Source organism: Atractosteus spatula, chromosome 1 (genome assembly GCF_055471065.1).
Source record: "Atractosteus spatula isolate fAtrSpa1 chromosome 1, fAtrSpa1.hap1, whole genome shotgun sequence".
Taxonomy (NCBI): Eukaryota; Metazoa; Chordata; class Actinopteri; order Semionotiformes; family Lepisosteidae; genus Atractosteus; species Atractosteus spatula.
This window is the reverse complement of record NC_142706.1, coordinates 3,478,304-3,501,916: the sequence shown is the minus strand read 5'-3', so window position 1 is coordinate 3,501,916 and position 23,613 is coordinate 3,478,304. Positions and strand designations below refer to the sequence as shown.

Below are 23,613 nucleotides of genomic sequence, written 5' to 3'. Positions count from 1 at the left end.
TTTATTGTACTCGCGTTGAAACACACAACAATAACATTATCCCCCCTTTCACATCTACCGAATACAGAAACATAAAATACAGAAAAGGGGAAACATTTGGAAATTCAAAATAACAGATGAAAAACTTTTTATACAATTTCTAATTGTCTGCTGCATGAGAGAGAGAGATTACACACAATATCTTTCCGGTTTGGACCACACTCTTTCTACTCTTGCACAGGTTTTAAAACCAAAACACCACAGGGCTCACGAGCAATGTTCCCTCTAAACCGTGCGCGTGCACACAGGTTATGAAAATCAGCACACATAGGAAATTGAACTGAGCACAAAAAATTAAAATTCCCCCCAAAAATGATAATAATAAAACAAACGTGGTTGTCAATTGAAAAATGCTAAAAACTGACCACATGAGACTGGCTGCGAGAGGCCCAACTTGGCTGTGTGCATTATTATTGCTACTCCATCATCAATATCTATGGTCTTGTAGTCTCATACCCCCTTGCTCATGCTCGCTCGGCACTCAGTCTCTATGACTGGGCTTGTTGAGTTGCTGTCCTGGTCTTTTGGATCTCTATGCTTATATGAGGATGACTACAGTATATTAAAAAAATAAAATTCAGGTTTACAATTTTGTAACACTCAATTTAGTGCACACAAGTTTTTGCCACTGGGGAAAAATATGCACAACTTGAAATTTTTGTGCACACAGGCCATTAACAATTAGAGGGAACATTGCTCACAAGTCTGTAACAGAAAAGCCTGTTCTTTCTTTGCAGTCCCGGGCAGCGCTCTCTCACCTGCAGGCTGTCTCCATGAACGAACACCTGAGCCACCGGCTCGCTGCGGTTGTAGATGTTCTCCACCTTTTCTGGCGCGATGTACTCGCCTTGAGCCAGCTTGAAGATGTGCTTCTTCCTGTCGATGATCTTCAGCGTGCCATTCTGCAAAGCGAAAACAAGCACATTCGCGCCGCGCCACAGTGTCACTCCGACGAGGGGCAGACTCCTGTCCCCAGGGTTACCGAGACATAGCTCAATCGGGGCGGGCGGATATTTTTCGGACTGGGCAATCCACAGCTCTCGTGCCCTCCTGCCGCTAACAGGACAGGTGATGGCCCAGGCTGCGCGGCAGCCGTGCCCCTCTGGGTCGGGCAGAACCGATGGCAGGGACGCAGGGACTGGCGCTCGGCTGAAAACTGGCCTGACCGCACTGCCAACCTACCGGCAGCCACTTGCCGATGTCCCCCGTGTGGACCCAGCCATCCTGGTCCAAGGCTTCGGCGGTTTTCTCTGGGTCTTTCAGGTAGCCCTTGAACACGTTTGGTCCCTTCGCACACACCTGGACGAACATTTACACGGAAGAGAAGACAGGAGGACATCGTCAGCTGCCAAGAGGGAATCTAGACCCGAGACGAAGACCACGCCCATCTATGTCACTTCTCTCCAATGCAGGTGTATAGTAGCACGGCTGTGATTCTGGGCATGAGCCAACAAGGGGAGACCATTATGCTGGAGCTGCTGGGGTGCTGACAACTTGAGTGTGACCAAAAAGCGGCAGGAATCATAAAACATGCGATTTTTAACATGGACACACTGCGCGGGTAAACACTCATCTAGAGGGGGAATACGACAGGACCCCATGACTCTTCTCGGAGCTGAGTGCATGCTCGGGAAATTCGAGGGCTCGGGAAACTGCATGGACTATTTTAAGCTCTCACTGAAATTTACAATGTAACAGACACGGACATAGAAATACAGCACCTCGCCCTCTCCGTTGACAGCAAAATAATTCATTTCTGGCACATCCACCAGCTTTACGACATTGCAGGGCAGCGGGGCTCCAACATGTCCTAGGGAACAAGGAAGTTGAGGCATATTAACACAAAATATTTTCACTTCACAGAAAAATACTTCCATCTACAGTATGTAAATACTCCCCAAAATAATTTTTCAATATCTGAGTATCGTCAAGGCTATGAGGCTTTCACATAGGTTACTGAAACCTGGAACCCTTTCTTTATGAACCCCAGTTGTTTCCTTGCCAAGATGCTACTATCAAAATAATATTATAATACTGAAAACACAGCTGTACACAGCTGCACTTGTCTTACCATTGTTTTTGATTAATTAAATATATGTAACACGGCTTGAAAAATGTCCCATCCTTCTGCATATTACAACAACAAACAAGTCATCACAAACTTTTACATAATTTATCAAACATGTTCTAGGGCTCTAAACTAGAAACACAAGTTTGGGAACACATCCTAGGCTAGTGAAATGCAAATCTGAAACCTTTTCCTTAAAGGCATTCTTCTCAAACGAGTAACCAAAATTAAATTATAACCCGAGGCGGAGCCTAGTATCAGGTTTGTGCCCCATGAAAATGCTTCAACAACAACTCATCGAGGAACTCGGGCACAGAGAGCCCCTTGTGTATTTGGTGAAGTTCACACCAGTGGAGGGAGACGGGCGCGACGCGGCCTTCACCTGCGGTCCAGTCCCCTGGCATGGACAGAGTGATGCCCGCTGTGCACTCCGTCTGGCCATAGCCCTCGTAGAACTGCCAGGGAGAGAGAGAACAGGCAGGCGGGACACGGTGAGCAAGTCAGAAGACAGAGAGAGAGGAACAGAACATAAAACCTGTTTTTAAATGCTGAATTAGTTTTAAAACTGCCAAAGGTGCAAAAGTTGGGACAACTTTTTTTTTTAACCAGCTACACTGCCTGCTTTCTCCTCTCATCCTCTGCAGGGAGGCCCCTGGGCAGTTCGGAGCTTCCCCGAGCTTCACTAAGGTCTGCTGAGAAGCTGGTTTTTATGCACCCCTTCACTCTGCTGATGCAGGAGATGCATATCTGGAATAATCTCGGCCATTGCCCTAGTTTTTGGTTAATAACACACCCTTGTTTACAATTAAGATTTAACTGTGCTATGTACAAGATCCACAGAACACCAAGGTTTGTGACACATTTGGGCTTCCTTTACAAAAGTGGTGATCAGAACATGCTCAGGAGTTTCTGCCTCCTATCATAGCCCTGCTTGCAGGAGAAGTTTCATTAAACAGCAGAGAAAATTTGTGTTTTATACTGGGTGCATGATAAATAAGGAGCTTAATTTCCAAGACGCCTATTTAATTAAACAGTTTGCCCACGCTTGAAATGCTTGAAATGCACACACGCCACAGACTGCCCGACGTAATCAAAAACCCGACACAACTTGCACTGGACTGAGCGAAATATACTGTACGATTGGCCGATCAACATTTTTCCGATGCAAAGTTCATTCAAATAAGACCCCACCACCCTCAAACAGAACTAAGGTCGCTCAGCCTCTTTAAAACCATGTTCTTGCCAGGAAAGGCCAGGCCAAGCCCAAGCCCAACTGCTGTGGCTCCAGTTAGAACGGCACCTGCCTGTGCCGCACTCACCTGGCAGCCCAGGGCAGTCCTCAGGAAGGACAGAACCACAGGAGAGACTGGCGCGGCCCCAGTGACCATCAGACGCACTCTGCCACCCAGACTGGCCTGCAAGGGACACAGGGAAAGGTCAAGCTCAGCACTGCTCTTACACAGTCACCACTTCTCGAAAATAAATCACTTCCGTATCTCCTAGTACTGGACAGAGCTGCATTCTCAAATATTCTCCAACATTGATGACATTACCTGTAGCACACCCTTTCAATTCTCAGCGTGAAGGCCTTCAAAGAGTGTGTTTTTAGGCTGTAAAGCAAAGAATTTGCTAATTATACTAATTACTAATTGATACCAATATACCGTACTAATTGATACTGCTTCCAAAGTGAAAACGTCAGCGAGAGAAAGTAGGTTGCAGTCATAAAACCAAATCAGTTCTCCATTAAAAACAAAATACAGTAATTTGTTGTCATCCACATGTTTCTTTGCTACTCTCTCTGTGAACTAAGTTTAACCAATTTGCTGTAAAATGTAGGTGTTAAATCGGTGTGAGAGGGAACAACAGAAATCTGTGTTGCTGTAAGAACACAAGGAAGGTTACAAACAAGCTTGTAACCTTTGTAAGCTTGTAAGCTTGTAACCTCTGGGCTGACTTCCTCAGTGCCTGAATATTGCCCCCTGGTAACCTTTCCTGTTCATGACTCCCGTTTGCAGCACAAGCAGTTGCGCCCACGCCGCGGGCCCCACCTGCACTTTGCTGAAAATGAGCTTGTCCCACATGCTGTCATTCCTCACAATGCCACTCCTGAGCTCCGCTTCCTTCCTCTTGGAGGCAAACTCCAGCAGCCATCGCTTCACAGGAGTATTGGCCTGGCCGAAAATCTGAACACAGGAGCCAAGATCACAGAGTAAAAAGGGGGCAGAAACGGAGCAACAGCACAATACTGGCATTGCAGCTAAATGAGGGTTAACTTCCTGATCCTCCTTGCCAAGTGGATTCTTGGTATGCTAAGGCCGACCGAAATTTATCAACAGCATTCTGCTCAGGGATGCAGCACATTAGCGGAACAGAACATAAGAGCTGAGGCTGAAAACGTCGGTCAGCGAAGAGGATATCGCTCACCCTGTCAAACATCCGGTTGAGCAGACGAGGTACTACAGGGAACACAGTGGGGCGCAAGGTCTTGAGGTCGTCCATGAGGAGCCTGATGTCACCCTGGAAGAATCCTATCCGGGCTCCATGACACAAGATCACCGCCTGGAAGCAGAGGGGACCTGACTGTCCGTGCTGCCGCGCTGTTGATTTCTTGTCTAGGAACTGAGCTGTAATTCTAGTTTCTAGTGGTTCTGTTTTGTTATGAGTTAGGCAGTTTTCACACCTGTTAAGTCTCACAAGCTTAATGGTGAGACTGGCGTCGTGACCTTTAAAAAGGTGCTGCATAATGTTAACAAGGTTCCAGGTAAGAAGCAGCAGGTAAGGTTGGATGAAATGAAGAATCGGTACAGTCAAATTTAAAGCAGTTACTTTGTGGCATATTCAGAAACGGTGAATGTAGCTGGTAGGTGCCGATTCTAAATCGTGTAGCTAGCTTCTACACGGGCAACATGTTGTAGGATTAACTGCAACAGTAACATTAACAGTCCTTAACGTATCTAGACACATAAGCACATCTGACACGGACAGAAGAAGGGCATCTCTACTGGACTGAAGAAATCAGTCATGTAGAAACAACGGGTCATCTTCTGCATTTGGTACCATGTACTGTCTGTCCTCGAGCAAGGTACAACAGTGGTGCCCCACCTGATGTTGGATCCCCCAACCGCTAAGCACATTCTCGTTTTTTTCTAAAGATTAGGGACTTCAGTAACTGATCCCGAGGGACCACTGCGCCAGTCAGTGTGCCAGCTTTCAATCTTCAATGCTGATTGACACCTTTAATTGATCCGCTTATGTAGACTTGGTTAAATAGTGTCTGCACTCAGTTCTGAGTTCACAAATATCCTTACTCCATGAGCACAATCTCCAACACCTTCATCATGCTGAACATGCCTAGTTCTGACAAAGCATCTCTTGCTATGACATAAATTTATGATGAAAATTTACAGGTGGAAAAGACAATGAACCAGATATTCTCACAGGTGCTTTGTATTTACTTTTGCAGAGGTGTGACTGGTTATATTTCAAACAACATACCGGCACACAGTAAATGAGAACATGCCAGCGCTACTTCTGATTGCAGAAGTCTGTTTTTTCAAACCTCGGAGACATTTCACTTACGTCAAGTATTTAAAACTTTCCATGATGACAACTTTCCAGATATAACAAGACAGGCAAAACTGACATGGCTTTACAGGTGACTCGTTTTAAACACATACCTGCACCACCCTCTCAAACATGTGGGCAAGAGGCAAGTAGGAAACATGAATGTCCGTGGTGTTTAAGCAACAAGTCATCTGAAAGAAACAAAACAGCAGACAGACGGGGGAGGGGGATGGTGAGCAACAGGGCTCTTACCTCCACCACCCTCTCAAACATGTGCGCCAGAGGCAGGAAGGAGATAAGGACATCGTCAGGACAGGGGAAGAAGGTGCTCTGGAGACGGCCGAGGAAGACAGGGACAGCGAGAAGGACAGAAAAAAAAGGAAGGTTGACGGAAAAAGAGAGGAAGTACAAGGTGAGAAAAGTCCCGGAAATAAAGGAGAGGAGAGATCAACCCCAACAAGACCACACCGATATAAACTGCTGGAATGTCTTCTCTAGCGCGACACCAGTACAGAACAGAACTGAAATCTCACACTGGACTCGTTCGTGTGGGGGGTCTTGCTTATCCTGTGCAGCTCGATCTTTAGATTTATTTTAAAAACCGGCTGTAATGATTTCACTTCAGAAGCAGGTGTTAAGGTTGGTGCTCTCCAAATACTTATCTACATGTTCCAACGTTTAGCCATTGATTCTACTGATCAATGGAAAATGGAAAAAAAGATTAAACATAAATCAAGATGTTTCTAGTAATACTCTCTCTTGAGGGGGGCTTTATAGTTTATAGCAAAGACAAGCACCTACATTTATCATTTCAAACATTTGCTCCGTGTCCTAAAATATGAACATCTGCAGATGAGATGCACACAGTTGTGTCATTTTTTCACTAACAATTACATATATAAATAATAGAGTGGAGCTTTCTTGATGACCAAACAATACTGTTAAAACTGCCCTTGAAACAAATGGCTCACTTTGAAGTCAAGACTTTAAGGGAGCAATAATTTAGGCTGAACTGAATGCTCTGTTTGTTACTAGCTGCATACCCTTCGACATGCTAGTGATCCGGTTTCTTTTCATTACAGTTTAACATAACAGTGCTGGTTGTACAAACTGGCTTCTCTAGGGAAAAAAAGTCAGTTGAAAGTTCAGGATTATAAACAGGAAGTTGACGTGCAGAGGCATGTGTAACAGTTCTAAATGTCCCCACAGCACTTCCTCTCCTAAAGTTTCCATAAGAAGCTACAGCACTTTCTGTGGAAACAAAGAGATTAGGTTCTAACTGGATGTTCAATGTCTAAGAAGATTACAAAAAGGATTATGTGGACAAATGAAATCAGTCCTTGAAAGTTTTGGATGGGCATGATCAGTGTAGTATAAATGTAGCTGATGTGCATATGAAATTCAATAATCCCAAAGCCCTTGAAAGTAGGTTTACCTCAGTTACTTTAGTAAATGCAGAACAATTGGACACAATATTTTCATGGGTAAGCATTGCACCCTTGGGGTTTCCTGTGAAGAAAAAAAAAGCTTAAGAAGAGATCATCTTGTGCCCTGAGCAACTACTGTACTAGCGCTGTTGCATTAGAACCTGCCTTAGCTCTGTGGAGGTATAGTTCTGTAAGATATTTCTGAATACACACACAAAACATGACCAAATTAAGCAGTGCCTTGAAGATGAAGCTGGGTCATTTTCGTAAATGAGTTGGTGTACAGATCTGGTTTTTAAAGAACAGCTTCGAAAATAAACTACGATTTTTCTTTGACCCCAAACTTGAGAGCAATGACAGCCGCCCTGCCCACATTTCCCACTCCAGAATCTCACGCGCGCGCAGGGTGATGTTCTCTCAGTATCGCTGTCCATTCAATCCCATATTAACTGGACAAGGTGCAACACAGGTCTCTCACCCGTGGTTCCGCTGGTGAAGCAAATGACTGCCAAGTCATCGGGCTTCGGGGGCTGAAAGAAGCCGCAAAACGAGAGAGCAAAGTTGTCACTTTGTCACGAGCCGTACTGCGCCGCGTTTCAACTTCCTGCTCCTGGAGGAGTTCCAGAGAAAATTTAATCACTTCACTCAAACGCTACTCACCACTGGCTTCTTCAGGTTTGCCCGTCCAAGAGCCTAGGACACACGAAGAGAGGACAACAATGCATGACACGGGGACTGACACAGGAGGGGCTTAGCTTACCGCGGTGTCAAATCGAGCTCAAATCCGCATGTTTCACAGTCCTACGAGTAAGATTCAGGACAACAGGATGCACAGACTGGAGGCCTCCGAACAGCCCTCTAATAGCCCAGGACAAGAGAGCAGCCCAGTAAAAGGCTTTCATAAGCAGAGAGCAGCCAAAGAACAGGAAACCAGTCATTTACCATGACTGCAGAGAAAATTGGCTGTGAAGTCTGGAAAACCCGCAGCCATTTATAAACAGAAAAGAAAGCGAAGGTCTGCTTATTCAAATGGGAGGACATGAAACGGTTTCAGAGTGCCTTTCAGCCAGGGTACTGGAAATAAGTAGAGGCTTCGCAGGAGCTGACCTCCACGTCCTTCAGACTGAGGATTTCCACTCCACACTGCCGGCCTCGTGCCACCAGCTCCGCGTCGAAGGCCTCCATGAGGATGACGGTTTTCAAAGGGTGCTCGGCCCCAGAGACACAGTCGAGAAGGAGCCTGGCTTTGTCAGCAACGTCGCAAATCACCGTGGAGATAATCGCTGAAAATCAGGCGGGGGGGGGGGGGGGGAGGTTATCAGATTAGTTTGGATGCTTTCAGGCCGAAAAACAAAGCAAGACAAAAGACACAAATCACTAGAATGTCAGATTCACTGGCACTCGTTTTGCCAGTAAGTCTTTTTGCATGTACATATTACAAGGATAAAACCCAATTTATCAAGGCAAAACATCTTTTAACAGAGAAAGGATACAGTTTGAGGTAACAAAACTCCTTAAAGATGGCTCATTTAGACATACAGTGGCTTTGTTAGCTTTAATTAAGCCATAAGCCAGGCTTCTGTATAAAATTCCAGAGAAACTAGAAAATGCTTGAAGGGACATCATTCCTAAACTCATTTTAAATCGATGCCCAATTCTGTGACGCTCACCCGAGCTGGAACAGCTAACGGTATGTTCTGCACACGTCCGCTCGCAGGCGCGGACCACGCCACCGCACACGGGGAGAACGAGGAAGTGCAGGCCGGCTCTTCTGCCTGCCCACCAACGGGGCCACTTCTTCTCGAACCCATCACCGGCAACACCCACCCCGCACCAGAGGGGCCGCGCCAGCTGGAGGAGAGGCGCGACCCTCACCGACGGCGCGTCGGGCCTGCAGGGGTCGCCGCATCGCCCTGGCCACCTAATTCCACCTCGCTACACTACCGCTCGGGGAACCCTGATCACAACCGGCAAGTGACGTGACCCAGGCTCGAACCCAGGATCGCAGAGCTCAACCAGCGGGTGCGTGCCTGTGCGGCTTCAGACAACCGGGCAGCTCCTAATGATGACCTGCTTGGGTGAGGTAAATCAGTAAAATGTTCCGAGAAACATGTGAAAGCACTGCGAGGCCCCCAGCTGAGGAAGTCCCGTTTCCAGCCCACGATAACCGGCAGGAGAGGTTCTCGAAGACGCAAGCCTACCTTTCTCAATGATGTATGTTATGGCATCGGTTCCCAGAGTGTCATACAGGGGCACCGACACCATCGAGTAAGTGTAACACGCCAGCTCAGCTATCAGCCACTGCACAGAGGGAAGCACACATGGCGTTAACACAACAAACTGCAAAAACGGCCTCCACAGCTTTCACATGCACAAGGATGAATGAAGTGTACCAGCTCTTTATGCAAGACAACACTTAACTATTAAACCAGTTCTGTGCCCTGTTTCTGTACCAACAGACTGCAACTGCCAACTTGTAAGCTGATGTGACCTCAGGTCTCAGAAGATAAGCAGGACTGGGCCTGATCAGCACTGGGATGGGAGACCTCTGAGGAAAACCAGGTCACTGCTGTAGGTGATACTGGTGGACCAGCAGGGGGAGCTCCTCCCTTCTAGACCAGAATTTCCAAGCCAATGTCGCAGTACGATGACTGGGGAACACTGTGCTGTAGGGAGTGACGCCTTTTGAATAAGAGGTTAAACTACAGTCCTGACCTTTAGTCCAGACTGGAGCCAAACCAGTTAGGAAGAGAACAGTTCAGTTCATAGATAGGAATTATTAGGAGCCATGATTGGTAAAGGCCAGGGGGATATTTTGCCAGGACACCAAATTAGGGATAACACCCGTACTCTTTTTGAGAAACGCCCTGGGCTTTTTAATGACCACAGAGAGTCAGGGGCTTGGTTTTTACGATTCATCCAAAGGACGGGGCCTTTTTACAGTAGAGTGTCCCCGTCACTAACTACATGAACGCAGTTACCAATTTAAAATATAAAGCCTAATCAAGATCTGGGACAATATCTGCAGCGAAATCCTGCTGAAGGTGACAATGAGTTACCTCTGGTCTGTTCTGTGCAAATATTCCGATGAACTGGTCAGGTGTAGGCGAGAGACCCCTGTGGAGTAACCCAGACCCAAGCCATTCTGCTCTGTCCGCTACCTGACATACAACAAAGAAAAAGGGTAGGCTCTTTCATCTCCTTCTCACAGGAAAGCCACATGACATCGGCACTAGTCACATGTGCTAAAGCAGAACACCCCGCTCCCAGAGCAAAACACTGGTCCCAGTCACTGACGAACAGGCGCCCGGAGTTTCCAGTATGATCTGCCTGACAAGGCCATTGAGCCGAAGCAGGTTTCTCACACTGGCCATACTGAAACAATTCTGTCTTGGTGGATTTTGTTTCACAGTGCAAATATTGTATGTAATGTCATCAGATTCAGAATCGCCTTTGCTCGCCAAACGCATTTCACGTACAAGGAACTTACTCTGGTGTACTTGGTGCTGTAAAAACTTTCTACATATAAGACATTCTACTACGAGACAAAAGACAACAGACGTCATTAAGACAGTCCACATAGAACTAGGACTTTTAGTGAAGCACGAAGACAGCCCCAGGAAAGGAGCTGGTCAAGTACCAGGTGGTTCTGGTTTTAACAGACTGGCAGCGTCTCCGTTAGGGAATGTTATGGAACCAGTGGTAACCTAGGTGGGAGGGGTCATCAGTCATCTTTCTTGCCCTGGAAGAGCACGGATCATCAATGGAGGGCAGGTGACAGGCAACGAGCCTCTCCGCAGAGCAGACAACACTCTGCAGAGTGCCTTTGTTCGGTCTTAAATTTCATTTCGGGTGCGTTCTGAAACTCTTCGAAAACGACCGCTCCTCATTACAACGAAGAAGAAGAGTGTCCTTTATGACGAAGACAAAACCAAAGCACGTGACGTTGCAATGTTGCATTAGCTCCTTCCCAGCACGGGGGATGGGGCCAGCCCAGCACCACCGCTGAGACGAGGATGGAAGAGCCTTACCTCCTGGTAGGACATCCACTCATACGGCTGGTTGGGTTTTCTCGATCCCAGGCAGGGGCCGTTATCTTTGAAGAAAATATAAATTTTTTTGGTAAATGTACTTTTTTAAAAACAGGCATTTGACTAACAAACCCCCCCCAGAACTGGCGTTGGAATGGGTTGTCTGCTCGAGCTCCCAGCTGCCCACACACCTACACCCCCGTTACCCACGAGCCAGGGTTCCCTGTAAGGGAGGGTCTGGAACAGGAACGGTGCCGCTGATGACACCATCTGCACAGTTCAAATGACCCACCACTGAAATTTACCTTGTGCAGAAATCATTTTATACTGTAACTGTATGTTTAATGCAAAACATGTATATACACTGATGGAAAAAATAAACGCAACATTTTTCTCCACATCAAATTAAAAAAAAAATGGTATTAATATAGAAACCTTGGTAGCATGATCAAGTATGGATGGAGCCGAGGCAGAGTTCCTTGACAAAGCCAAAAAAAAACATTCTGGTATTCATACTCCCTGTAGAAGTGAGGATTAACCTTAAAATTATTTTAATTATTAGCCTTGAAGGATCTCTCTCCTCTTTTCTAAGTATAAAACATCTCACACTCCCTACTCCCCCAATTTGTTCCAGTTACCAAATAAGGAACTATGGGTAATACTGTCAAAATGGTCACAGAGGTCCGTCCCATCCTGATCCCACCCCGAGTCTGTTTTCAAGCCTCACCTTAAAACTCATTTTCCACTGGCGGATTTGCAGTTAGATATTTGTTTTATATCTTTCTTTATGATTTCTAGCCCATGCTTTCTCTACAGCGCTTTGGGATATTTTCAATACAACAGGCAGTCTATAAATCAGGATTACTACATGGCTGTAGCACTTACTTGATACACGGACGCCCCTCTGAAAAATCTCATACATGGTCTTGGCTTCACTGTAGAAGGACATGAGCTTCCCGCTGTCACTCAGCACTGATCTTCGGGCATATTCACCACCCTGAGGCAAATAAAGGAGGAACTGGTCACTCACTTTCCCTCAAACAACAACAGAATCCAACACCTCTGTTTGAGATGCGAAAGGTCACTTTTTTGCAGAAAGACTGTACAGCTGTACTGAAAATCAGACGTTCTCATCACTACAAACTGGTGGAAACCAATTTGGCTGCACAGTAATACCCACATATTGCAAGACTCCCCAGTCTCGTGCTTTTAAAGTCAGGGACAGATTGTGCATCATTATATTCAAGACGTTATCTGGGTGTTTGTTGCTTATTTGACAGAACCTAAATCCTGTGTTGTAGCGGATGGTGTCCAGTGTTATTTTTGTGCTTCCTTTTAACACTGCTTGCTGCCCAGATCGCTGAATAGCAGCAGGACTTGTAACAGGAGGAGGGTGTAAGGGATGAAGCTCAGGAGAAGCCCTGTATACCCCAAGCTCAGTGATGTACATTCCTTGAGGCCACAACCCTGAAAACTGCTTATCTGGTACAGCAGCAGGACAGTGTACTGAGTTCTGAACGCCTGGCACTTCTAGCACTTGGGAAGAACATGTCAGAGGAGCTGTTTTCAGGAAACAGCCATCCCGAGTAACAGCCATTGCCCGGGCAGCCGAGAGTGCTGGGGCAGCAAGCTCAGTAACAGACGTTACGCGACAGAGGATGCCAGTGGATCAGTGGGTTGACAAAGGAGCGCTCCCTCCACTCGACTCCTCACTGGAAGCAGAAGAGCGCTGTAGAAGTGGGCTGCTGTGGTTACCAAGGCGGCCGTTACCACAACAGTGACAGAGCAGGACCGTCTGAACAAATGGAGATTTCAGCTGTGTGTGTGTGTGTGTGTGTGTGTGTGTGTGAAGGAAAGCTGAGCTTGAGGAAATACAATCACAGCCTTCCCTTTCCAAGGAAGACTCATTCTGAAGATCGATGCAATCCTGAATGTAACACTTTTAAAGGGGATGTACATAAGTATTACAATCAATCGTTTGCTCCAAGGCTGGTCCGCAGACAGATCTGGGACTCCGGAGTCAGGCACTACTCATGGCTTCAAGAGCCACTCTGGGGAAGCCCTGGGGTTCCTCTGAGCTGTTTGCTTAGCTGCAAGCTGATTTTCCAGGCCAGATCAGCACAGACTAACAACGGCGTTTTTTTTCTGGAGATTTACTCTGGTTCATTAACTTCTTGGTAAACCCTCTGAGTCTTCAAGAGCTGTAGAACACAGCACTAAAAGACAAACCTGAGAGAGGGGTAAAACAAGGAGGAGGAAGACAGAGAAACAGAGAGAAACCAGAGAGAGAGAACACCTTCACTCTGCTCTTCCTCTAAGCTTGTGTCATGGCGAGAGGACCTTGTTCTGGTCAGTCTTGGAGACCTGCAGGACACACATCTCTTGTTTTCTATGTAGTGAAATGTTTATTTCTGTATGTTGTGTAATGTTTTGCATTGTTTACTTGCTTTATCCTATCAATAAACACCTGTCCGTCCCAGTTCTGACTCTCGAGTCAGAAAAGTCAGGCCATTTCTCCTCCTTTTTTCTAGAAATACCTGCTGCTCAAACATCACAGGACTATAACACTACGACAACACCAGTCCACAAGCACAGGAAAGCAGGTCATCATGCCAAAGCGCTTTCTGCTTAACCTTTAACACTGGGGCTTTTGGAGAAGACCATTAAAATCTGGGTAAGTTACCCCTTAAACAGGTTCTGTGAGAAAAAAAAAAGACTTAACAACACACACCTGAAGAAGGCTCCACAGCCGGAACATTGTGTTTCTTTCCAGCAGAGAAGAAACCCTTACTTGTTCCTTTGCAGCCTACACATGCTGACGCAGTTCCCTACTTGAACTACATTTTCGGCTCCAGCGCAAGGCTGAATTATCAATGCGAGGCGCACATCGGAGCCTGCATTCAGGAACGGGACCTAGTGCACGGTCTGGGGAGGCAGTCACTGACAAAGAAGGACTTCAGAACAAAAAAAAATGGGAAGACAAGGGGTTTAAATCTAGACATGAGACGCGTGGCTGTAAAACGCCCGACAGAAACAGAAAAATGCCTGTTGTCACTTTGGAACGACTGTTTTATGATGCCGACGGCCAGAGCAACTTTCTCTCCATGCGAATCAGGCCACCCCCTCCAACAGCAAACAATAGAACCCCTTCAGGCTGGTGTGGCTGAGGCGGCTATCCCCACTGTCAGCACTGTGCGCTTCTCAGAAGAGCTCTGTCCCTCTGTGCAGGAGGGGCGACACGGCGGCCTTGTCTACACCAGCTGTGTGTGGGAGAGCTGGCACCGCACTGCCTCAGGGGCTGTTCAGGGACTCTGTAACGGCTAACCGAGAAACAGCTGGAGCCACAGCCTTTCAAAAATAACATGTCAAGAACCATTAATTATCCCAAACGTTTCCCTCTTCCGAGTGTTCCCCTTGTTTTCCACAACACCCCTGATCTGAAAAGGCTCGAGGCGAATTCCAAAGTCCGGGCTTTCCAAGTATCCGAAAAGCCCAAGCTCAAGCTTTGACTGATGAAACACACTAGCAAAGAAGGGATCTTCATTTTACTTGACTGAGAAGATAAAAAGCCTGGGAATCACACCCTACCACTAGAGGGAGTGTTAAACCATCAAATAAATAAATAGGATGAAGAATAAAAAGTAAATAGGATGAAGGTTTTTATTTTGCTTTGACAGTCACTGCGGAAGAGGGGGGTCATTCCTGTTCACACGGAACCACTACCCTGAGGTTGAGGATCAAAGAGAATCGACTACTGATTTAACTAGTCAGAAGACAGCAGTTTCCAAGGGTTTCTGAACTGAAGGGTTTAAGCTGTAAGGCTATAAGGCAGTAGCACTATATTGCTGCCGGTGGGAGAGCGTATCCCATATCAACAGATGGTTTTAGGATTCAGGTAACTGGTTTTACTACTAACAGGTGTGTCACACCACAACAGTTGAGGGAGGATAATCCTGCCAGAGTCCTGTTTGACCTGGAACACAGCTATTGTATACTGTGTATGTACCACGCCGACAACCCTAGCGATATTCAACATACAGTTGACTACATTGACTAGTAAAAACTCCCACAGGCACGCAGGTATTCTGATAATTACCTGCATTTCTATCTGGAGGGTACGGTCGCTTCTCAAAGGGGTGCTTTGTCTCCTGTTTTATGAAAGACTCAAATTTACGAAGGGCTTGAACAGCTACTTCAAACGAAAAGCACAGCAGTCGCTTTTAAAATGTGTAAAATTATGGTAGCTGAGCTCAGAACGCTTTTTTATGGTCAATTCAATTACCATGTACAGGATGTCCTGCTGGTAAACAGACGTCTAACCCACCTAAAAGCAGGCATGGAACATTCCTCACTGCGTCTCGACAGACCTCTCGGCTTTACAACATGAAAAGAAACTGTAGGTTAGAACGCCACAATTCCTTTATCTGCGAGATGCGCTACCCAAACGAGCAGCAGTCACACTTGCAGGAAGAGGCAAGCAACTGGAAACAGACTGCTGCAACGCCAGGGCTCGGAGAGGCCCTGTTATGCAGCGAGGACTGTGGCACTTTTCACGGATTACAAGAACAGCTGTATGCTACCAGCGCGTGCCAAGTTTTTTTCTTCTTCTCTCCCCCTACAGAAAGCGACCCAAGTTAGACCACGCGTCTCTGCACTCCCTCACCCTTCTGTGAATCACATGCCTGTTCCTCAGGAAGACTGAGAATAGCACCAGCGACATGTGACCCCCCCCATGGCCAAGCAACAGGCCCAAGCCCTCTGTTCCCACTGGCCTCCCTGCAGGGGGAGCGCTCCCTGCCAGTGTGGGAAACGTCATGCTTTACATATCCGTTCGTTCGACCTTGTGGAATGCCACAAAAAATAAAAAGGTAATCCAACACCCCTCTAAACCTGCAATTAGGGTTTACAATTGCAGAAATTGCAGAAATGTGGAAAAACTAAGCTGCACTAACGATAGGTTTAACTACACACCGCCAGTGATGGTTAAGAACTTCCACCCGGGTCTTTAACCAAAGCCCCTAACTCTGATGGTAAAGTGCACTACACGGGCCTAGGTCTGACATGAACACAGTCAAAGGAATTGTAATAAAATCTGCTTTAATGCTTGTGGTAGTGGGTTTTGTTTTTATTTTGGGGTATGCCAACAGGTACACCCAAACAGATGCATTTTGGTTATTCAGTGCATGAGAGGTTAAATGTTATTTCAACCTGTTAACGTGTTTGTTTCAACAAATCTGAATTTTGTCTGGTGAAATTCAAATGCTGTCCACGCCTCGCACTGAGCAGAAAGCCCCCAGCCAGCGACACCTCTGTTATTTACAGTTGCCATATTTGTATACAGATTTGTGTACACAAAGTAATTTGTTTAGCAACTAAAAAATGTGGGCTTACCGGTTTAGCTTCTAGGGATATTGGCTAATTTTCCTTCTGACAAGGAAAATACATGTGGATGAATGTGATAGACAGCTGATGAACAGTTAGCTGGTGTCCACTGGTTGAGAAAGTGTAGGATCTTTTCGCCGCAATGGAGGGCTAAAAAAATCTTTGCTGATAACTGTTCAGATTTACCTGCTTGGCTTGAGTCAAGCTGTGTGCACAGGCTTTACGTGATGCAGGTAAACCTGACAACCTAGACACCAACATTAAGGAACTCCTACAGCAGACACCACAAATCTCCAGGTTTGTTCTGAACTCGGATACCGCAATCATCAAGATAAGGGCTCATATTCTTAAAGCTCCAATAATTTCACACACTGGGATTTATGTCTGAAATCCAACCTGTGTTTGCAGCACAATAATAGGTGCTTTAAAAATTGATGCTTTCGAAACTGAGTGAAACTGATGCAAAGCTTCTGGTTACTAGACTATATTAAAGACACAATGTCCTTCAGGGCACAGCGAAAACACAGCCCTTAATTAAGAACAGGTAAGACCAATCCTGAGAGGTTTCAGACTCGAACTTCAAAGCTGAAGCTGAATTTATAGGACTAATGAAATGACTGGGGATATTGTGTAACAACGCCTGATGAAGCAGAAAACCCACAGAGAGAACGAGAAATAAAAACAGAAAGGGAATTAGTACCGACACCCGTGCTGCATGTCAGAAGAGCTACAAACACAGCACAACTGAAGAGCTTTATGAAATGTACTTTTGCTTTCAAACAGAAACATTTTTATTACTCCTTGACAGAAGTTGCTTGGAGCAGTTCAGTGTTTCTAAAGCCAGGGCCACACAAGAAAAACAACAACGTATCCCCCAAATTAAATTTAAATTTTGAGAGGACACAGCGTAAGATCGTTAGGTGCAGATGGAAAAAGAGACTAAAAGGAATGACTGTAGAACTCCACAACACCTGGGGTCAGCTCAGACCAGAGTCTGTCAGTCCCCAGGCCCTGATGGAAACTCACCTCTATTTCCACAGACTGCAGGGACAGGTCGCAGGGCGGCTTCAGGGCCCTGGGGCGCGTGGCATACCAGTACGTGGTGACGGCAGCGAAGGCCCCGAAGCCCATCAGGGTGTTTGTCGGCAGGCTGCGGACATACTGCCTCAGCTCTCCCAGCTCCGGGACGCGCAGCTGCCTCAGCAACTCGTGAGCTTGCATCGTTCACCGTCTGCAATGGCGGAGGGAAGCAGAAAAACAGCCCTTCAGCCCTCAAAATCCACAGACCACGCGACGAGACACGTCGAGACGAGAAGAAGCCGAAGGCGGCACCGGAGTGTCCATCAGGAAGATGTGACCTGAAACTTCTGCCCCGGGCGCGCTGACCTTCAGCCGGGCTGACGTGACCTGGGTGATGGATTATGGTGACCGACGCCAGGCATCAGCGATGTGTTGTGAAAGACGCATGCACCTAGCCTGCTGCGCCCCCGCGGGGAGGAACAAGACCAACATCTGCAGCTCGTGCTTTGCGCCCGGTTGCAGGGGTGGTCTGGTGGGACCCCGTCCCTCTCCTCTCATAGAGTCTGGACAAGCAGGAGACCCGCAGTGGCCAGCACCACAGGGCTCTGCACCGTGCTGGGACCCGCGGCCAGCAGCTCAACACGGAGCACTCCAGGCGGCGAGAGACAGTGCGTCCCACGGCAAGGGAGAGCCGCTGGCTTGAGAACAGGGGCACAGAGGCTCCTTTCCTTGGTCTTCACCAGAGCGCATGCTCATTGGCGCTGTGGCTCAGGATCTGCGCCTGTGGCTGGAAGGTTGCTGGTTCGAATCCCGTGGCTGGCAGAGGAATCCTTCTCTATTGGGCCCCTGAGCAAGGCCCTTAAACCCAACTGCTCCAGGGGCGCCGTATAAATGGCCGACCCTGCGCCCTGACCCCAAGCTTCTCTCTCCCTGTCTGTGTGTCTCACGGAGAGCAAGCTGGGGTCTGCGAAAAGACACATTCCTAAGAGAAGATAAGTTATCTTATCTGAATGCCGAAGCACCATCTAGTACAGTCCAGCCAGGTGTGACTTAATAGCGTCTCAGAATGACAGAAAGAAAGACACATTCCTCATACAAGAAACTGTACAGGGCCAATAAATTGATCTTAACTTAACTTACGAAACTTTTAAATGTGTCTCAAGTGTACCGCTCACTGCAGAATAATCAAAACAATTCACTGATATCTAAACTACAAGTTCCTTGTCTTTCTAAAAAACATACAGGCACAGAATGATTAGATTCCTTGGATTCTCAGTATATTCTGCAGACCCTAAGGCGTACTGTACATTCTCCCTTTCAGTTATCGCAGTCTTTGCTTTAGCCGGTGTCAGAGACATTCGGTCAGAAGCCACTCTGACTCAATTTTTTCTTCGCCGCCGTCTTACAAAAACGAGAAGGGGTTTTCTGCAATCAGCTCATGCCTTCGGCGGGCTGCCGGATTCTACACATCGGAAGGGCCGCTCAAAGAAAATAAAACTCGCAACGTGACCGTGAAACCCAAATATTTTCTCATGAGTGACGGCTGCGTTTCAACCAGGTTGCTCTTTTTTTTTTTTTTTTACAAGCCGCCGGGAGCGAACCGGGACGCCCGCACGATCACCAGAACATCCCGCAGTTGAAACCCCACAGGGGAATGCGGTTACTGAAAATGCCAATCGAGGAACCAGCTACCTTTCAGTCTCTCAGTCAAGCGTGGAGTCATCTTGCCTCTGTCACATTACTAAGGCTTTCTCCTGTGACGGTCAGGGATGGGGGGGGGGGGGGAGATGTAATAATACAGTACCACATCTGTCCCATTCAATTATACCAGGGCAGCACACTCAGACGAACAGATCGCCGTTTTTTTTCCCTGCCAAGGTGCAGCCTATCAGAAAGGCCACGTTAGTGCTCGAACTTTGTTTTTTGAACACCGGGGAAAATAAATTCACATCAGCAAGAAACCTACTAAACGAGCAATGTTCAAGCAGACAGCTTGTCGGTGAGCACTGGTTAATAATTACTTTAAAAAAAACATTTCTTAGCAGAATGTCCAGAGTAATCCCCGTTTTTAGTTTTCCACAAATAATCATTAAATATCATTAAACAGACGTTCACAATACTCATTTACACAGCTTTATGGACTATTTCAAACAATGTAATCATGACATAGAATATCAGTTCAAGTTCGATATTACGGATATTAAGACTACAAAAAAACGATGCATTTAGCGATAGTGTTAGAGGGAAGAAAAAAAATCCTTGATTGTCTATTTGGCTTTTTCAAGTACCGTTATGTACTAACGTGCACAATACAAAGTTTTGCAACCAACTTTAATTTAGAACTGACAACACACATACACAACGACAATTATCTTTACAAATCAACAACAACTACTTATAGACAATAAAAGTGCTGTGATCTGTTACTGACTATAACAGCAGCAATTTCATATGGAAACATGAGCTAGCTAATCAGTTACAGTCATAACTATTCTAACGTAGTCGGCTGCTGTTTTTATCCACAGCACCTCATTTGGTTATTTAACGAGGAAGAGTTGGGAACAAGCAGCCCAGCCACACTGTCGAAGACAATTTCCTAAGTTCTCACTGTCCAGCACATCCTGTCCCTGTAACACTCGGTGTTCTTGATGAACATCACAGATTGTAAGCATTATGCGTAACACACATTACCTGGCAAGCCAAAACCATGCCTGCAGCACAGACATTAGACCAACTTTGAGTTTCACTTCCTTCAACCCATTACCAGCCAGATAAAACCCTGTTCGTTCAAGAATGAGCCCTGCACTCTCCTCAACAAAAAAACACCTGTCCAGAGGGGAAAGTTCAGGTTAAAATGGTGGTCCACAGGTTGCTATTTACCACAAGATGATTGTAATTCAGTGCCTATCGCACTTACTGAACAGGATGAGCAGGGCACAAAGTGTGTTTCAGCTGTGTTTCATAGCGAGAGCCCCGTTTCTCGTGAACCTTTAGGAGATCACCCACAGAAGCCGAGTGCTGCTGACCTTGCGCAGGAGGCACGCTGGACGACCACACTGGGCAGCAAAGAAAAACCAAAACGCACAGTACCAGGCAGTGGTGGACTTCTCAGGCACCCTCTGCAGCTGCTGGACCCTGGTCCAGCCTACCGAGGCACCTTGAGACATCAAGGGGAGGGCGGAGGTGAAGAAAGAACTCCACGTTACACAATACCAGCTCTCACGCTAACCGGCTCCTCCCCTCGGCCTGCCCTGCCCACCGACCCCATGCACACACTGACCGGCTGACTTCTCACCTACTTTTCCTTAGCCTATATTTACTGCAGCATTCGCGCTGCGGTCTTGTTTCTCTGCGAATACGGGTACAACCAACTGCATTCTAGCTTCCTCCAGTGACTGATGCCCTGCTGCTCTTGGAGTGCGAGGTACAGCGTGTCCTTTCACTATCTGGAGTGCAGCAGCAGGCAAGTCTCCAGGAATCTCTAAACGATTGTCCTGGTGAGCCACTGTCTCGATCCCTTCAAGGCCCCTGATGGGACATTTGCTTTACAGGCAGGTAAAAGACGTAACACAAGACAGTACATTTAACACTACGTGAATCCATTAACAGGCGAGAGACACACATGCATAGGATTAACAAACACGTCAGAAGCTTGAAATGATCCTCATGACCCAGAGACAGATAAATATAGAAGCGGGGCTGTCAGTGATTGAGATCGATACAGAAGACGCATACATGGTGGAAATAAAATGTAACAGCTTGTTCAAATTCAGCAAATGAGTCTAGCAGGTTTTGTAGGTCAGCAGGGCATATCAGTTTCTAGAAACCACTCGTCGTCTTTGTGCGTTTGGCCAAGCCAGCTGTTTGTTACATTCAGAAATCTAGGGATTACCTGGAGCAAAACTGTAAACACTCTTCAGCCCTCAAGAACCAAAGCCTCCTTCAGCTCTCTGCGTAGCTGGCCAAATCTTTAGTAGATCTAGAGTGTCAGACTGGAGCTGTCCAAGACCCGGCAGAGATGCATGAATGAGTCAAGAGCTCACCCCTACCTTGAGGTCGTATTTCTTATTACAGGCAAGAGTGGATGAAGGCAGTGACACACTCCTTCCCCCCACCTTGTAAAAATGGCAAGAAATGTTTCATGCAGACTATAAAGACCAATCTGCAAAAGCCTTAACGTACGAGACAATTTTTGCTCTTGGTCTAAAACACATCACTACGAAACTGAAACTTCTTTTCAATCAGTGCGCTCCAGTTTCATGCTAAATTTGGCTAATTCTTGACAGTCCTCAGAAGCAATGTTCCAGGTTTATAAAGGGAAAGACCCGAGCATGCTTCAAACTGTATTCAACAGCCTTCCCAACATCTGCACAAAATAAGAACATACTGGATACTAAAAATCTCGTTAAAGCATTTTAGGACACCGTCAGTAGCTAAAAAAAAAAGACAGTTTAAAATATCTTGCACAGAAAGGAAAAGCAAACGTGAAATCTGTTTAGTGCCCCAGAAAGCATTCACAATGAACTCACAATATTCTGCACTCGCTTCCTGTCTCTCACAGTGGGCAGTTTCTCTCTCGCTGTGAGAACCGAACCCAAATGTTCTGTCAGCCTGAGCAGCAGAGCTTAAAAGACAGCAGAAGGAGCCTGTGAAGTCATGGGGCACCTCAGCGTGGACTGTGCTGTTTGTTTTAAAAGGTCAGACAAACCCAGCAACCCAGGTATGGTCCTGCCCCATTCCCCAGAACACAACAGTCGTTAAGCACAGTTAATGTACAACCCAAATAATCTTGGACAAACAACACTGAGACCCTGTCCCATCTCTGGCTGCTGTCGAAAGTGTTCCCAGAGCTCTGGGAATGGGGGGTTGTACTTAGGAAGCAGATGGCTGAAACAAAAAACGTACTAGGAGGCCAAAGTCAATGAGATATCTGCAGACCGTTTCTGAAATGCCATTCCATCTAAGAACAGTTACCCACAGCGAAACGCAAAGTGCCACAAATCTCTCGCTTATGGAAAATTCCATTAATGACAATAAACAGGCACTCTCTCACAGCACCTTCCACAGCCGGCGTCTGATCCCGGGCCCTGCAGATATTCCTTGCTGCAGCACTCACCAGCATGTGAGCACACAGGAAGTCTGGCAGGCACGCCGCGCTGCTCCAGCCACCGGCTGTGAGGCCTGTCAGCTGGCGTATCCACATCAGTCAAGGCCTCCCGGGGCAGGAGTCACATGTCCAGCCCCCCCCCCCACCTCACTGGTCCCACTGCTTTCCAGGCTAAAGGTAACATGACAGCCAGCGACAGGCCATACTTGGCTTGCGAAGAGGACGAACCAATGACAAGCCCGCCAAACGGTCACCCCATCCCACAGTGGCCAGCAGCGAGTGGAAAGGGGGAGGCAGCTTTATGAAACACAATGTCGTACAAATGGAAAGCACGGGTCAGAAAAGAACCACAAAAAAAAAAATCAGGCGGACAGCTGCTCCGTATGACAGATCGCAGACATCCCAGCATGCACCACTTCCCACAGGCGGGAGGCTGCCTGCGCAGGAAACGGACAGAACTGCACTCGCCCACTTTTCCAAGAGTTTTCTTCACGTTGTTGGCAAAAAGTTTAATTTTTGACGGTTCTCACCATAAAGCACACAGCAGAACTGCCTCCAAAGAAACAGATCTGACAAAACATTCAGCTTCTTGACCACAAACCTCCCCAGTAAAAGAAGCATTTTTTCCTCAAAGACAGCTGGAAGTGAATTCTTTGTAAATTAAGTGCTTTAATCCCGTTGAAATGTTGAGGAATTTAATTCTTTAAAAAGGGTTCATAATGGCAATTATATAGTACTGATGTTGTTCAAATCTCCTCTTGTTGACCATATTAACTCATAGCACTTCAGCATTTTGCAAACCTTAATGGCATTAATGAATAGAAAGATTTCTAGCCTGGTATTTTAAACAAGCTGAAAGAACACCGACCAGGAGCGAAGCCTTTAATTCCTTCTAAATGATCAGGATTAAATGAACAGACCTGGTTCTGGTGTCTCTGTAACTATGACCCCCAGCACTAGGAAAGACAAACC

At 46.6% G+C, this 23,613-nt stretch overlaps 1 protein-coding gene across 11 annotated transcripts in view; it reads right to left on the bottom strand.

Annotated features, from left to right (window-relative positions):
* The window catches only part of acsl1a (acyl-CoA synthetase long chain family member 1a), a 37,062-nt gene that overhangs the window by 4,004 nt on the left and 9,445 nt on the right, over positions 1 to 23,613 (bottom strand). For 2 of the 11 annotated variants that reach the window (XM_088913888.1, XM_088913933.1), the window contains exons 2-18: positions 17,541 to 17,745; positions 12,018 to 12,129; positions 11,133 to 11,197; positions 10,161 to 10,262; positions 9,303 to 9,402; positions 8,209 to 8,384; positions 7,762 to 7,794; positions 7,580 to 7,631; positions 7,110 to 7,183; positions 5,788 to 5,865; positions 4,535 to 4,669; positions 4,159 to 4,293; positions 3,427 to 3,522; positions 2,490 to 2,562; positions 1,761 to 1,849; positions 1,222 to 1,338; positions 798 to 941 (exon numbers count right to left, since the gene is read on the bottom strand). In XM_088913888.1, the coding sequence (XP_088770014.1) occupies positions 798 to 941; positions 1,222 to 1,338; positions 1,761 to 1,849; positions 2,490 to 2,562; positions 3,427 to 3,522; positions 4,159 to 4,293; positions 4,535 to 4,669; positions 5,788 to 5,865; positions 7,110 to 7,183; positions 7,580 to 7,631; positions 7,762 to 7,794; positions 8,209 to 8,384; positions 9,303 to 9,402; positions 10,161 to 10,262; positions 11,133 to 11,197; positions 12,018 to 12,129; positions 17,541 to 17,735 (1,776 nt within the window). In that variant the 5' untranslated portion in view covers positions 17,736 to 17,745. Of the gene's footprint in view, positions 1 to 797; positions 942 to 1,221; positions 1,339 to 1,760; positions 1,850 to 2,489; positions 2,563 to 3,426; positions 3,523 to 4,158; positions 4,294 to 4,534; positions 4,670 to 5,787; positions 5,866 to 5,926; positions 6,005 to 7,109; positions 7,184 to 7,579; positions 7,632 to 7,761; positions 7,795 to 8,208; positions 8,385 to 9,302; positions 9,403 to 10,160; positions 10,263 to 11,132; positions 11,198 to 12,017; positions 12,130 to 17,540; positions 17,746 to 19,226; positions 19,252 to 20,451; positions 20,469 to 20,560; positions 20,634 to 20,829; positions 20,846 to 21,426; positions 21,455 to 22,063; positions 22,194 to 22,592; positions 22,618 to 22,650; positions 22,722 to 23,613 lie in introns of those variants that run through there. The other 9 variants (XM_088913923.1, XM_088913904.1, XM_088913975.1 and 6 more) reach the window with 9 other exon arrangements.